At 39.5% G+C, this 12,496-nt stretch overlaps 2 protein-coding genes across 6 annotated transcripts in view; both read left to right on the top strand.

Moving 5' to 3' along the window:
* Positions 1-434: 434 nt before the first annotated feature.
* The window catches only part of LOC113008249 (collagen alpha-3(VI) chain), a 108,185-nt gene continuing 96,123 nt past the window's right edge, over positions 435-12,496 (top strand). For 4 of the 5 annotated variants that reach the window (XM_080290467.1, XM_080290466.1, XM_080290464.1 and 1 more), the window contains exons 1-3: positions 435-769; positions 8,179-8,293; positions 10,789-11,385. In XM_080290467.1, the coding sequence (XP_080146593.1) occupies positions 8,203-8,293; positions 10,789-11,385 (688 nt within the window). In that variant the 5' untranslated portion in view covers positions 435-769; positions 8,179-8,202. The remainder of the gene's footprint in view (positions 770-8,178; positions 8,294-10,788; positions 11,386-12,496) is intronic. The other variant, XM_080290468.1, reaches the window with a different exon arrangement.
* LOC145421162 (collagen alpha-3(VI) chain-like) lies at positions 8,348-9,448 on the top strand. The gene is made up of 2 exons (XM_080291016.1): positions 8,348-8,374; positions 8,530-9,448. The coding sequence occupies exons 1-2, from the start codon at positions 8,348-8,350 to the stop codon at positions 9,334-9,336; spliced, it is 834 nt and encodes a 277-aa protein (XP_080147142.1). The 3' UTR covers positions 9,337-9,448.

Below are 12,496 nucleotides of genomic sequence, written 5' to 3'. Positions count from 1 at the left end.
ATTTCATCAGCTGTCTAGACAGTAGAAAATGACATAGCTTCTAATAAGTCATTGACAATACTAGATTGATTGGTGGAAGCTAGTTAAACTGCATTGTGCTTTTACTTGAGTCACTTGAGTCCAACATCAAAAGGAGGATGCATTGACAATTCGAAATCTCAAAATCAAATGAACACCAAGTTAGCTGACATGGCAAAGGCTTGAAAAAAGGGGCTTTGCAGAGATAGAGGAAGAAATGACAATATGTAGGAAAAGGTAAAGAGAAAAGCCCACTCCAGATGTGTGACATCATCCTCCCCGCTGCTTCCATCCAGACCAAACAGGGCCATGTGTCTGGTTTTCATTTACTTCTTTTCTCCCCCTCTTCTCTTCTCTCCTCTCCCTCCTTTTTTTCTTCTTTTTTTAGAGAAAGTGGGCGGAGGAAGAGAGATGGCAGAACTCCAGGAGTTTAGAAGTTTGTCCCATCTCAGCCTTGAACTCAGCACCACAGCTCCTCTGGTTTGAGACCGGGAGGGTGCCTGTTTCTTTCTTTCTCAACCATTTCCCCTTTTCATTCACGACCTCTCTCTGTCTCTCTCTCTGCATCTCTTATCAGTGGCCTTATTACTGCTTTGCTCAGCTACCTTCCTTCGGGGGGTGCTGGAAAAGCCAGCGAAGGGAATTTACCAGGAGGATAATGCCCAGTAGTCTAGTTCTCAGTCGTTTTACATAACTGATATCATTTTTCCTCAAAAACGAATCCAGTGGAGTACAGCTACTTCAGCTCAGGGTAAGTTTTGAATGTGCCGGTGGTGTTGTTGCAGAAAAAGTTTGCATGCTCGCTCAATTTCACTTTTACTTTAAGTTTGACCTCAGTTGCACTTTACATGATTATATATAGTGCATTGACCATAGCATAGTTTCAAGTCAGAACATGTAAAGTCATGATGGGTGAGATAATAGGAGGTTTGTGCAAGACTTTCTGGCATCTACCTCATAAATATCAAACAGCATGCTTTTAGCACTAACACTGAAACCTATACTTTAGTGGTGAGAGTGCTGTGAGGGCAAGAGGTGAGCCGCAGTTAGGGTGAAGGAGGAGACCTCAGCAATGTAGTGAATGATACATGTGAGTGGAGAGAGAAGCATGTTTGCCCCTTCTGTTAAAACTTTGTCTTCTGTGTGACTTTTTTGTCTTTGCTTTATAAATGTCAAATAAATATGTGGTGTAAAATCCCAGAGATACTACATAAGGTCTTGAAAAATAAGGCATTACTTTGCACCATATGATATACAATTATCCTTTAAGCAAGTAAAACCACAAGCACCATGCTTTGCGATTTCACTAAATAACTAATATCAAGATGTGAGGACTACTGTTTTTGTCTTTGAGGATAGAACAGGATAATTTGTTCCATTAGATCGAATGGGGATTCTTATAGTAACCAAATTTTAAAGTCTCCCCACCCACATGAGAGCTCTAATGAAGAATAGTCGAATGGCTAGATGTTTCCGCTGCAGCCCAATACCACACCCTCCCTGAAACCAGTGCACAAGTGGAAAAGTGTGAACTAAGTGTTCCATGCTTCTGGCCAGATGCACCAGGAGAGCCAAAAGAGGGCTAGTCTATTGGTGGGTGGATGAGAGGTGGTGCTGGTGGTGGTAGAAGGGGGAGCTGCAGGGTTTAGTTGACCAGGTGTGAGTCATTAATCTTCCATTTCTCCTGTACGACTGTCCAAGCGGAGATGGAGGAGTTCAGCAGTGTTTCAGTGTATCCATGTGGGATTTGATGAATTAACTTGTCATATTCTTCTGAATCCAAACGTAATGAGAATGCACTGGAAAAATGATCATGAGTAATTCTCATGAGCTACTGTTCCACGTACTTGTGTGTTTTGCGTGTAAACCCGTTGCTGTGATACAGAGAGGAAGAGCTTGGTCGCGATTCAAATATGCTAGAGGAAACTTGGTGTGCGCTCCAGATTTGGTTTTATGTGTTTGAATTTTTTTTCGACGTGATTTACTACCAGCATTACGACAGTGCTGCAGCTCCCTTTGTAAGCTGGTATCAAAACCTTTATTGGCAGTGGTGCATCGGGACGATTCTTAACAAAAGGGATTTTTAGATATACAGAATAAATCACGATTAATGTGTTTTATAGCTGCTCTGCTCTCTCCAGCTTTTGTCTCTTTTTTTCCGTGATGCAGTGCAGATGTTTGGAAAGTTGGAAGAGTTTTCAGAATGCTCTAGTCTCAGGGATTTAGTACCCCAATCTTCTCTTTTTAAGAAGGCAACCATGAATAATTGTAAGAAATCTGAAGCATATTCTGGTTGGTGAAAGCACGTTTGAGTGGCTGCAAGCGTGCAGACAGATTAATTATAGTGCAATCACTTGCACAGGTCAGCTTAAAGGTATATCAGAAGGAAATCAGGCTTTAAAACAGACCTTTTCCTTGGCTACAAGTTGATCCAGCGTGTGCATCTCTCTCGTCTTTACCAATGCTACAGGAGTGTCAGGTTTAATATGTGAACAGGCTCAGATCGAGCACACATCTGCCAGGTGTCAGACGGTCTAACACACACCAGCTGTGTAGAACTGCCTGTTCAGCCAGCCTCCCCCTCCCGCCTTTTTAACTTCATCATTGATCTTCCTCTCATCTGCTCCACACATGTCACATTGCATCCTTACAGCTGAGGGGTGGCGTGCGGTTGGATGTGCAGGTCCTCACAGATGCAGGATTGACTTTTACATGCTGGAGCACAAAGTCACAAGTGATATTTGTTCACCAGCGAGTGGCGGTGTAGCACCACCTCACGATCAGAACACTTGTAAGAATCTCATGCCTTGTGATTTCACTTATCTGATATAAAAGATACATCTTGTGCATAGAGAGCAGGCCTTAAAAACGGATTTGTGGGGATTGGCAGTGGCATTAAATGTAACAATAAAAGAAAGATATAAAAGTGTAGATGCTGGTTCAGCCTTTATTATGACTCATTAAAGTGTGGATTTCTCATTAAAGTTTCCTGTTAGGTGGATTTTATCCTCTATTTGCTTATTTAAACTAACAGTTAGAATGTTCCCCCTTTTCTCCAGCAGTGCACGTGTAGATTTATAGTTAATGACTCAATTATATTAAAGTAAATTAATGGAAACCATTAGCTAGTATGATGGAGCAAATATAACAACATCTTGTTTATACAGTGAGATGAAAGATCATGTGTGGCTCCCAGTAGTTGAGGTGATGTAAGAAGACATGCTACTGCCATTGACACTGGCTCACTTTTATTTTAAAGTTAGGATAGTATTATATTTCAAAGTAAAAGACTTAATGTCCCAAATATACCTGTAAGGGCTAAATGCCAACTGTGTTATATAAATGCAGCTCTTTCATCAACATTAATTTTAATAGTTTAATTTGAACACAGGGCCTTAAATTTGTATACTTCAGGCCAGGTTCACTGTTTAACACACGGGTTTTTAAAATCTGTAATCGTTGAGTGTTTAGTGCTTGGCTGGAGCAAAAACAAGCCATCATATGGTGAAAACCTATAGGTTAATATGATCCACATTGAGAATGTGTGTGTGGTGTACAAAAAATTAAACAGCATTAACTATACTTAAAGTGAGTAAAATAAAAGTGCTCATTATGTAGAAACATACAAATTACATTACAGAGTCACAGTTTTTATGATTTTAATGACATAGTTATTAAGTTAGTTATTTAGTTACTTTGTAGTTCTAACATATGACACCATAATACATTAGATTTATAATTCTAAATCTAAAATAATAAATTTGGCAGACACATGACCACTGACCATTTACATTAACTTGTCTGCCACTTAATCATTCATGTCAACATGATTGCCAGGTTGTCCAGATGAAGTGAATAACGCCTCTGTAACAGAGGCCTAAATACTGGTGGAAACAGTTTGTCCCAAATGGTTGTGAGTGGTGCTTGGAGTGTGATGGCATTTGCAGGGATAATGAAAGTCTCAGTAATGTAAGTCTACACTTGTCACTAGGGAAAAAGGTGTATTCCCTAACAGATTGGCAAAAACCTGCTTGGTCACTAGCTTATTTCACAGGTGGTAGTTTGAATAGCAGTGACAAACCTGTCTACAAAAACTGCCCGGGTATTTTCCGAGCTGCTGTAAAACTGAAAAGTGGAACACAAAGTGAAAATGGAGAATGTTCATCTTCAATGTAAAGAGTTGTGCCTCAGCGCTGTCAACATGTTTCAAAAGCCACAGCTTTTACTTTTAAGGCAAACCTTTTCCATTTCCAGTATGTGTCACACTTTTTCAAGTTTTACTACTGCTGGGCTCATAGTTGGAACTACAGGCAACTTTGGCAATCTGCTAGCAACCAATAATCACACAGGAGGTTTTTGGTACAGCACCTTCTTTCCAACTGATTTGAGTGAAATCCCAGTGTAAGCCAGGCTCTTCCAGGAACCACTGCCAACCAGGGGAGTACATGTTCCCCTAGCAGCAAATGGTTGCATCACATCAACTATGGCAGACAGCTATTGAGTAATGTGTACATGACATCAAGTGATGAACCTCACTATAGTACAAAGTACACATTTACATTGAAAATATGTTGGAATGTAAGTACAAAGCATTACTTGATAAAATACTTGTACTTTAAAACTTTCCATAATTTACTTAAGTTACCATACATAGTTATATTTCATTGTTGGTTTTATCCACACTCTCATCTAATGACATTGGTGGGTGGGGCACTATTATGAAGGAGTGGGTGCCACCCGATGTCCCCCCAATATATATGTGTGTGTGTGTGTGTGTGTGTGTGTGTGTGTGTGAGGACCAGCTGCGATTGTATTTACAGAGGGTTCGCAGGCACATTGCAGCACATATCTTCTGTAAATGTAAATCGACTGTATACACTGTGAAGTGGAGTGTTTCTGCTTGTGTAACTTAAAGCATGTGTTTTCAGTCTGACACTTCATGGTCGTGACTTGATCACAGACAAAGTGTTGATGTTGCATATTCACTGAAGTACACATACCGAGGTACACTAGATGATATAGGTAGTTGAATGACCTAAAATATCATAAACTTGCTAAAGTTAAAAATGTAAAAAGGCTAAACATCGGCGCCACCCAGTGGAAGCTGTGAAAAAAAGATATGTAATGGGCTACAAGCTACACAAAGATCAAAACAGCTATTGCAGTTACTGGCTCATTTCTATTCAAACACAACTTTAATGGTATTTTTAAAGATTCTATTCACATTAAACCCACAGAGAGATACTCTTCCAGTGTGTACTTCACAGTAGATTAAATGACAAAGAATAATGTGTGCTGATTTCAGTGGCTCACTGATGAGCCTTTTTGCACCTTTCCCTGTTTGTTCTTTGTGGCTTGGACGTTCCATTAGCGCTCTGTTGTTTGCTATCAAAACCTGGACCTGATGGTAGCATGCCAGAAACAAACTGTTCAGCTTGTTTTTAGAGATGAAGTGGGAAAAAATTGCAGCTTTAAGTTGCTAATTTTCTTCATGAATGCTCTGTCCCCCGTGCTGCCATTGTTTTGGTTGCTTCTATCAGTGAAAACAAGATTCTCCTGCCCTGCTATGTTTTCCTCTGCGGTGATGAGGGGAATCCATAGTGTTCACACACTGGACGAGCCTGGCTGAACTCTTCAGAGCAGTGGTTTTTGTGTGACCCCAAATCACATGGGTGAACACAAACATCTGCCGCAGTGTCCAAGGCAGCTTAGATTTCCTTGAAATGAATGCTCTTACTGGTTTAAGCCCAATATGGAGAGTAACAGCATCTGGGGACTACGGGGATATTTTACACTTCCCTTATGTGGTTGATCTATATACTGTATATGTTTGTTTCATAAAGCAAACACTAATGCTGAAAATTTAAGGAATAACTCCAAACGTGGACTTTATGGGCACTATACACTGACCCTATAAATGTGATTGATATTATTTGTGTGACACAGCTCTGCAGCTGTTTTCAGTAGTTTTATTTCCTTCACCAGCATTCATCTGCAGGCCAACTTTTGAAAAGTTATGTTTTGTTTGCATTTGAAAGGTCATACTGGCTCACTTGTCTAAGATGGGAATACAAATACAGAGTTGTATGGTCATCTGCAAAACATGGCCTGCACAAACAGAGTGCACAGCAAAGTGTAAACACCATGACTCAGTGCCTGCAATTCTGCATAGAGTACAATGTGTTTAGACTTCATTATAGATTAAATCTACTGTAGCAGACATAGTACTTTTTTGGCTTTTTCTTCCAAGTCTAACACTAGTGCCTTGATGTAATTTAATGTTGTTTTTAAACACCTTGCCAGAAAATTCTTCTTTTGTGTTTTCATTTTCAATATCTACTAATTTTGGACCAAATAGTTGCTGCATAATCCACTTAAACTCACTAACATGCTTTTACCTGGCATTCAATTGACCACATGACATTTTTAAGATCAGATTTAAGGGCTCATGCATGGCATGGAAATCTAGAGGAGTTTCCATAACTTCAACAAGGCAGCTATATGCTGGCTCGCACAATAAAAATAAGCTAACAATAAAATATGGCATTAGCCAAGTTCCAGCTGACTAAAACAAACAAAAAAGAACAAGAAAAATGTAAAATACTGTAGAAAATGGCCCTGATATTGAGGGTGCTCATTCAAAATTAGATTTTTTGACAAAGACCACAGGATCAAGGTCAAACAATCCCTGGAGAAATTTGATATATATTACTTTATTATAAAAGGTGCTATATCTGCATTCTCCACCAGAGGTCAATTGTCTGTTTATTTAGCTTGCGTTTTGTGCACTGGAAAATACAAACTTTGTTGACATGAAAAAGACCTCCCCTTTTTATAAACTAAAGACATCTACCATAAACCCTTTATGATCCAAAATGTGACTTTTCTCACACCTAACCACCGAGTGCTGAGCTTTTAGCGCTTTTCCTAACAGGCTCTGATGCTATTAAAAAGACTGTTCTGGGTTTGGTTTAATATCCATCATTACCTTAATGAAGAAGAATTTATTGGTCAAAGGCCATGTGTGCCATTTCATTCGTAAGTATTAACCTTTTTGTTTTTGCATTCACTTCCTTGAGTTGAAATGCTTCTTGAGTGGTGAGTCATGCAGATGTTACAAGCATATGTTTATTTCCGCTCTGTCAGCTTCTTCTTAGATACGATTTTTGCACTTTGCTTTTATGCTCTTGGATCTTGAAAAGCTGTACAGACTTCTCTGTTCATGAAGGGCTTTGAATGAGTTGTGGGCTGGGATTTATGGGTTATGATGGTTATGGGAATGAATCATGTCAAAGACAAGTCCTCCACTGTGTGTGTGTGTGTGTGTGTGTGTGTGTGTTTTGCCTGTACCTGTAGATCTGTCTTTTCAGGCTCTTGATGGGTTGAGACCTTTCTTTGCGCTTAGGTCTCATAAGGTCCTAAGTGAACCATGTGTGACCTCTCTTTCATTTCCTGTGATGTTACCGCTCATCATAATGAAGGAAAATCTAACTAAGTAGAAAAAAAAGCACATCCTCTGTGAAACCAGACTTTCCAGTCTAATACCGCTTTTAAGAGCACATTATTTTTGTGAGCTGGAAAACTGAGTCCCTGCCAGGCAGAGTTTATTACTAAGGCACACTGGATGGTAATTTTCACAGGTGGTTTTGATCATCATCCCTCTCCACTCCGGCACATGCTGTAGCTCCTTCACTTACTGTGGAAATAGGTTGTCATGAATGTACATCAGTACACGCAAAAATGTACGCACAGTGCAATGAAAATAACTCATCGCAGAGTTATTCCCTTGGAAAGATAGCTTTGGAATGGGGAAATTAAAGAGGCAACATGACCACATTTTAGGCTACATTCAGCTAGTACAATGGGTGCATCTCCCACACACAGCATTCCACACACCAAAATTGGAACACAGATATTTTGAACCAGCTATTAGTGCAATTAATTGAACACTAAAGCATATTATTTGTCAACATTCTAGAAAAGCACCACCAGAGGTCCAGTTCAGGTACATGAATTTGCTGAGTTGAAGCCTAGCTAACAGTCACTGCCTAGAGTCACCTGTGCCCACTGACCATGTGTCAAAACCTCTTTTATGGTTATGGTTAATAAACTTTATATTCATGCTTTATAGCTCATATTTCGCTAATTCTGGTTTCACAGGTGCCTTCTTAGTTTCTTCTGAAGATGAGGAGTCATCATTTGCTACCGCTACGTGCTCTTCTGGTCGTCCTGCTTGCAGGACTTCTTCCTAAACTCGATGCCCAGGAAGATGAAGGTAAGTTTAACTAATTTAATCTCACTGCAGTCAGCAGCAGCACTCATTTTACAGATGATAGAACCGGGTCTCAATAAGCAAGTGTTTAAATATCAAATGCAAGCAAAGGGATTATAAAACTGTATTTGCATTTCTGACTTTTACATGTATTATGCTTTCAAGACTGAATGCAAACAGTTAACCTCAAAATGGGACATAAAACTTAGAATATAAAACCTCAAGAGATACTATAGTAGAGTAAGTCTGATACATTTGACACATTAAACATACATAAACAGACTGATGCTATCAAACTGAAGTACATTTATATTGTGCACTTTGTTAGCATCTTTTCACTGGTCTTTACTTTTGTCCTCCCAACACTCCCTTTGGAAGATTGTGCACAAGGTTTGGCAGCTGATATGTACTTTCTAGTGGATTCATCATGGAGTATGGGTCAAGAGAACTTTGAGCATGTCAGACACTTTCTGTACACCTTGATACAATCTCTGCACCAGGTCGGAGGAGAAAGGTTTAAATTTGCCCTTGTACAGTACAATAGCAGGCCTCACACTGAGTTCCAGCTCAACAGCTACAAAACTGCACAGGGAGTCCTGGCACACATCAAGGCTATGTCTTACCGTGGTGGGGGCACGCGGACTGGCTTGGGTTTGGATTTTCTGATACATACACATTTGACTGCTGCTTCGGGCAGCCGTGCTGCTGACGGAGTCGCCCAGGTGGTGGTGGTGCTAACAGACGGCCGCTCGCAGGATGATGTTGCCGAGCCAGCTCAAGTGCTGCGGATGGCAGGCGTGGAGATGTTTGCAGTTGGAGTTCAGGATGCAGTGGACTGGGAGCTCAGGGAGATGGCTAGCCAACCTCAAAGCACTCACGTTTTCAGTGTAGACACTTTCCCAGCCTTACAGAGTATAATTCAAGATTTAGTTGTGGGACTTTGTGATGCAGTGACCCAGTCAGGGGGGTTTCCTGTGGCAAATGAGGCCCCTGTGGCTGGAGGAGGGACAGGTAATGAAATGGGACCAGCGTCACTACCATACTAATGTCTACATGTGCAGAAAGAAGCTGCTGCACATGCGGCTGTGACTGGACCTTTTTATAATTAACATAACGATTTTTTTAACCACAGTAACCTTCCACTGTTCACCTGCAACATTAACACCACTTTTTTGATTCGTCTTTCAACATGTAATATACCTCTAATGCTTCAAAGATCACAGTACGATTTGCATGTGTTCACTTTACTGCATTAGGTGTTGTACCTGGTACTTTTGCAAAAGGTAGGTCTCTGATAGAGGCTGAAATGGCTTCTGTTATAATTCAACACGCCATTTTCAGAAGATCAGATCTTCCCCAGTGTCCTCTTCTAAAACCTTTGGAAGATAACAAGGTCTCTGGGACACTTTAAAAGCTTTTAAAGCCCCCGAAAATCAAACTGTGAGCTTTTAACAATAGCTAACCATGCACCACTGCTTATGTGTCCTGCACATGTGTGTTTGTCTTTTTTCAATCACAATGTCTATCTGTGTAAAATATGTGCAATATTCTGTTTTTGAAACAGTGATGAACCTGTCTGGAGACATCCTTGACCTGTAGAAGCACTTTGAGAATGTTTTTATCTTTAAATAGCCTAATCTATTTGCTGTCATAATTTAATGACATAAGAAAGGCGAACGGTAATGAAGAATGGTAATTTAAGATACTCAAATATCCAAAGGGTACATGTTCATTTCAAATGAAGCATTGCCATTATATGTGGTTTTGCTCTTTTTAAACAAAATCATACGTCTCAATGACTGCAAATATGCAGGCACCAAGGATGGTTCACAGGGTCATGACTGGTCACGTCATCTGAGGTCTGTAACAAGAGTCTGCATGGAGTGGTTGAACTCAGCGGAGCTCATACAAATGGGCATATTACATTATTTTTTAAATATTAAATATCATAAAAGATTATATCTCTTTATATATTTAATCATTTGTTTTCCTCTAGAATGGAAATTCTTAATGCATTATGCCCATCTGCAGATTTTCTTTTAGTTCTTTATGTTCCTAGATGCTCCAGATTTTAAATAGCAGATCATGTTCTGTCACAATTTATTCCCATAGAAAACTGTGAGATACATCCAACTCTAAGACCTAACATTGTCTCAAAACATATAGAAAAATGTATTTTTGTTCAGAAGACATGTAGATAAGAAAAAGTTTAAACACTGTGACTTTTCTGTACATAAATTCTAGTGTTACTGTAATTAGAATTGAATTCAAGTAAAAAAAAAAAAATCTATGGAGCAAAGTAATCGACAAATTACAGGACTTTAGGAAATCTCCTTGGTTCAGCCAACATGCAGTATGATGTTTTGCAGTGTTGTTGATTTATTCACTGAATGACACAGCTAGCACGAGTTCTTTGATTTATGTCTCTGTCTCAGATTCACTTATTTAACGCTTTCACAAGTTCCATTTTGTTTTGTTTTCTCTCTCTCTCCTTAAAGCACAAGACACAGCTGACCTAGTACTGTTAATTGATGGATCACAGAACATTGGAGCAGCAAACTTCCCCTATGTGCGTGAATTGGTTTTGAGAATCATTGAGCGCCTTGATGTGGGCAGGGACACTGTTCGGGTGGCCTTGGTCCTGTACAACAGCAGCCCAGAGATAAAGTTCTATCTAAATAGCTTTTACAGCAAATCATCACTCCTGGATGCTGTGAAAGCCCTCACCTACACAGGGGGCGATGAATCTAACCTGGGGGCTGCCTTGGAGGAAGTGGCCGAGAGCCTTTTAAGTGAAACATCTGGGGGCAGGGCTGACGAGGGTGTGCCCCAGATGTTGGTGGTTATCACTGCTGGGCCATCCACTGATGATACTGGTGCTGGTGACCGAGCTCTTAAGAGGGCCAGTGTTATCACATTCGGCGTGGCGATTGGTGACACTGCCACTGCAGATCTGGAAACAATTGCTACAGATATAAGTTTTGTCCAGTCAGCCTCTGATGTCAGAGAAGTTGCAAACATTGGTGACCAACTGCTTCCACTCATTAACGGGGTGATCCAGCGCACTATTATAGTTCAGAATGAGTTCACAGAAGGTATGTAACTTCTCAGTAAACCCTGGCGGGGCATTACGGTTGTGGAAGGGGACTTCATAATTCAATTGATATGTTATAGTGCACATGGTAGGTTAGTTTCTATATCCCTAATTTTAAGTTTATAACAGAAGTGGTAACACTTAGAAGTCTTATTACCATTTTAAAAATATTTGAAATTTGACTCCATTCCATTAACCCTCTCAAGGCAGACGTTGCCGATTTGCAACAGTTAAAAACTAACAACCTGATTACCCCACATACATATTTTATGAGGTTTTCTTTTACTCAGAAGTACCACTGCAGGACTTGGTTGTGCATTAGCAACAAAAAACTTAATTTGAGCCTGAGAGGGTTAACTTACATAAATGTTTGATGAAGATAAAGATGTCATTAGTACCAGACAGCCTAATAAGAAAAAGATATTTGTATGTAGGTCTGGTGCTTGTGTTTCCATAAAAGTTGGAATATGATGTCAATAAGAAGAAATCATTATAAAAACAGCATATCAAATGTTGAAACTGAGAACATTTTTGGAATTGATTGTATATATGTTTAGCTTGTCTTGTAGGTCAGTTTTTGTGAATTCAAGATTGGTAAATAATTTTATCTGCTCAGCAGTGGCCTTTTCTGTAATTGTTTTATTTCATAATGTTTTCAATTGAGTACAGGTCTGGACTGCAGGAAGGCCAGTTTAGCATCTAAGCTCTTTTACTACAAAGCTATGTTGCTGGAAAATATGTTCTCATTAAAAAGATTCAATGTAAGAGGCAACAATGTATGGGCAAATAGTAAGATTCTAATGTGTTTAAAACTTTTCACAAGTCTTATCAGCAGTTATTTTTCACTACAAAGGTAATCCACTGTTCCATTGTGATTTTGGCCCTCAACCTTTTTACACAAAATGTCTTTGGATTCTCAGAATATTTTAATATGTAATATTTAATACCTGTAGATTTTGAAATCCAAATTTTATTGTTTATTATTTCTTCAATTTTGTGTTCAGAAATTGTATTCTCAAATTGTGGAAGTGTTTATCACTGAGCAGTGAATGTCTCTAACTCTCTGGGATGCTATTTTATAATCATTTGATGCAACTTCTTTTCCCAGAGTG

This window comes from Astatotilapia calliptera, chromosome 16 (assembly GCF_964374335.1).
Source record: "Astatotilapia calliptera chromosome 16, fAstCal68.1, whole genome shotgun sequence".
NCBI classification, from domain to species: domain Eukaryota; kingdom Metazoa; phylum Chordata; class Actinopteri; order Cichliformes; family Cichlidae; genus Astatotilapia; species Astatotilapia calliptera.
Note: the sequence above shows the minus strand (reverse complement) of the source record. Positions and strands in the feature narration are given on the sequence as shown.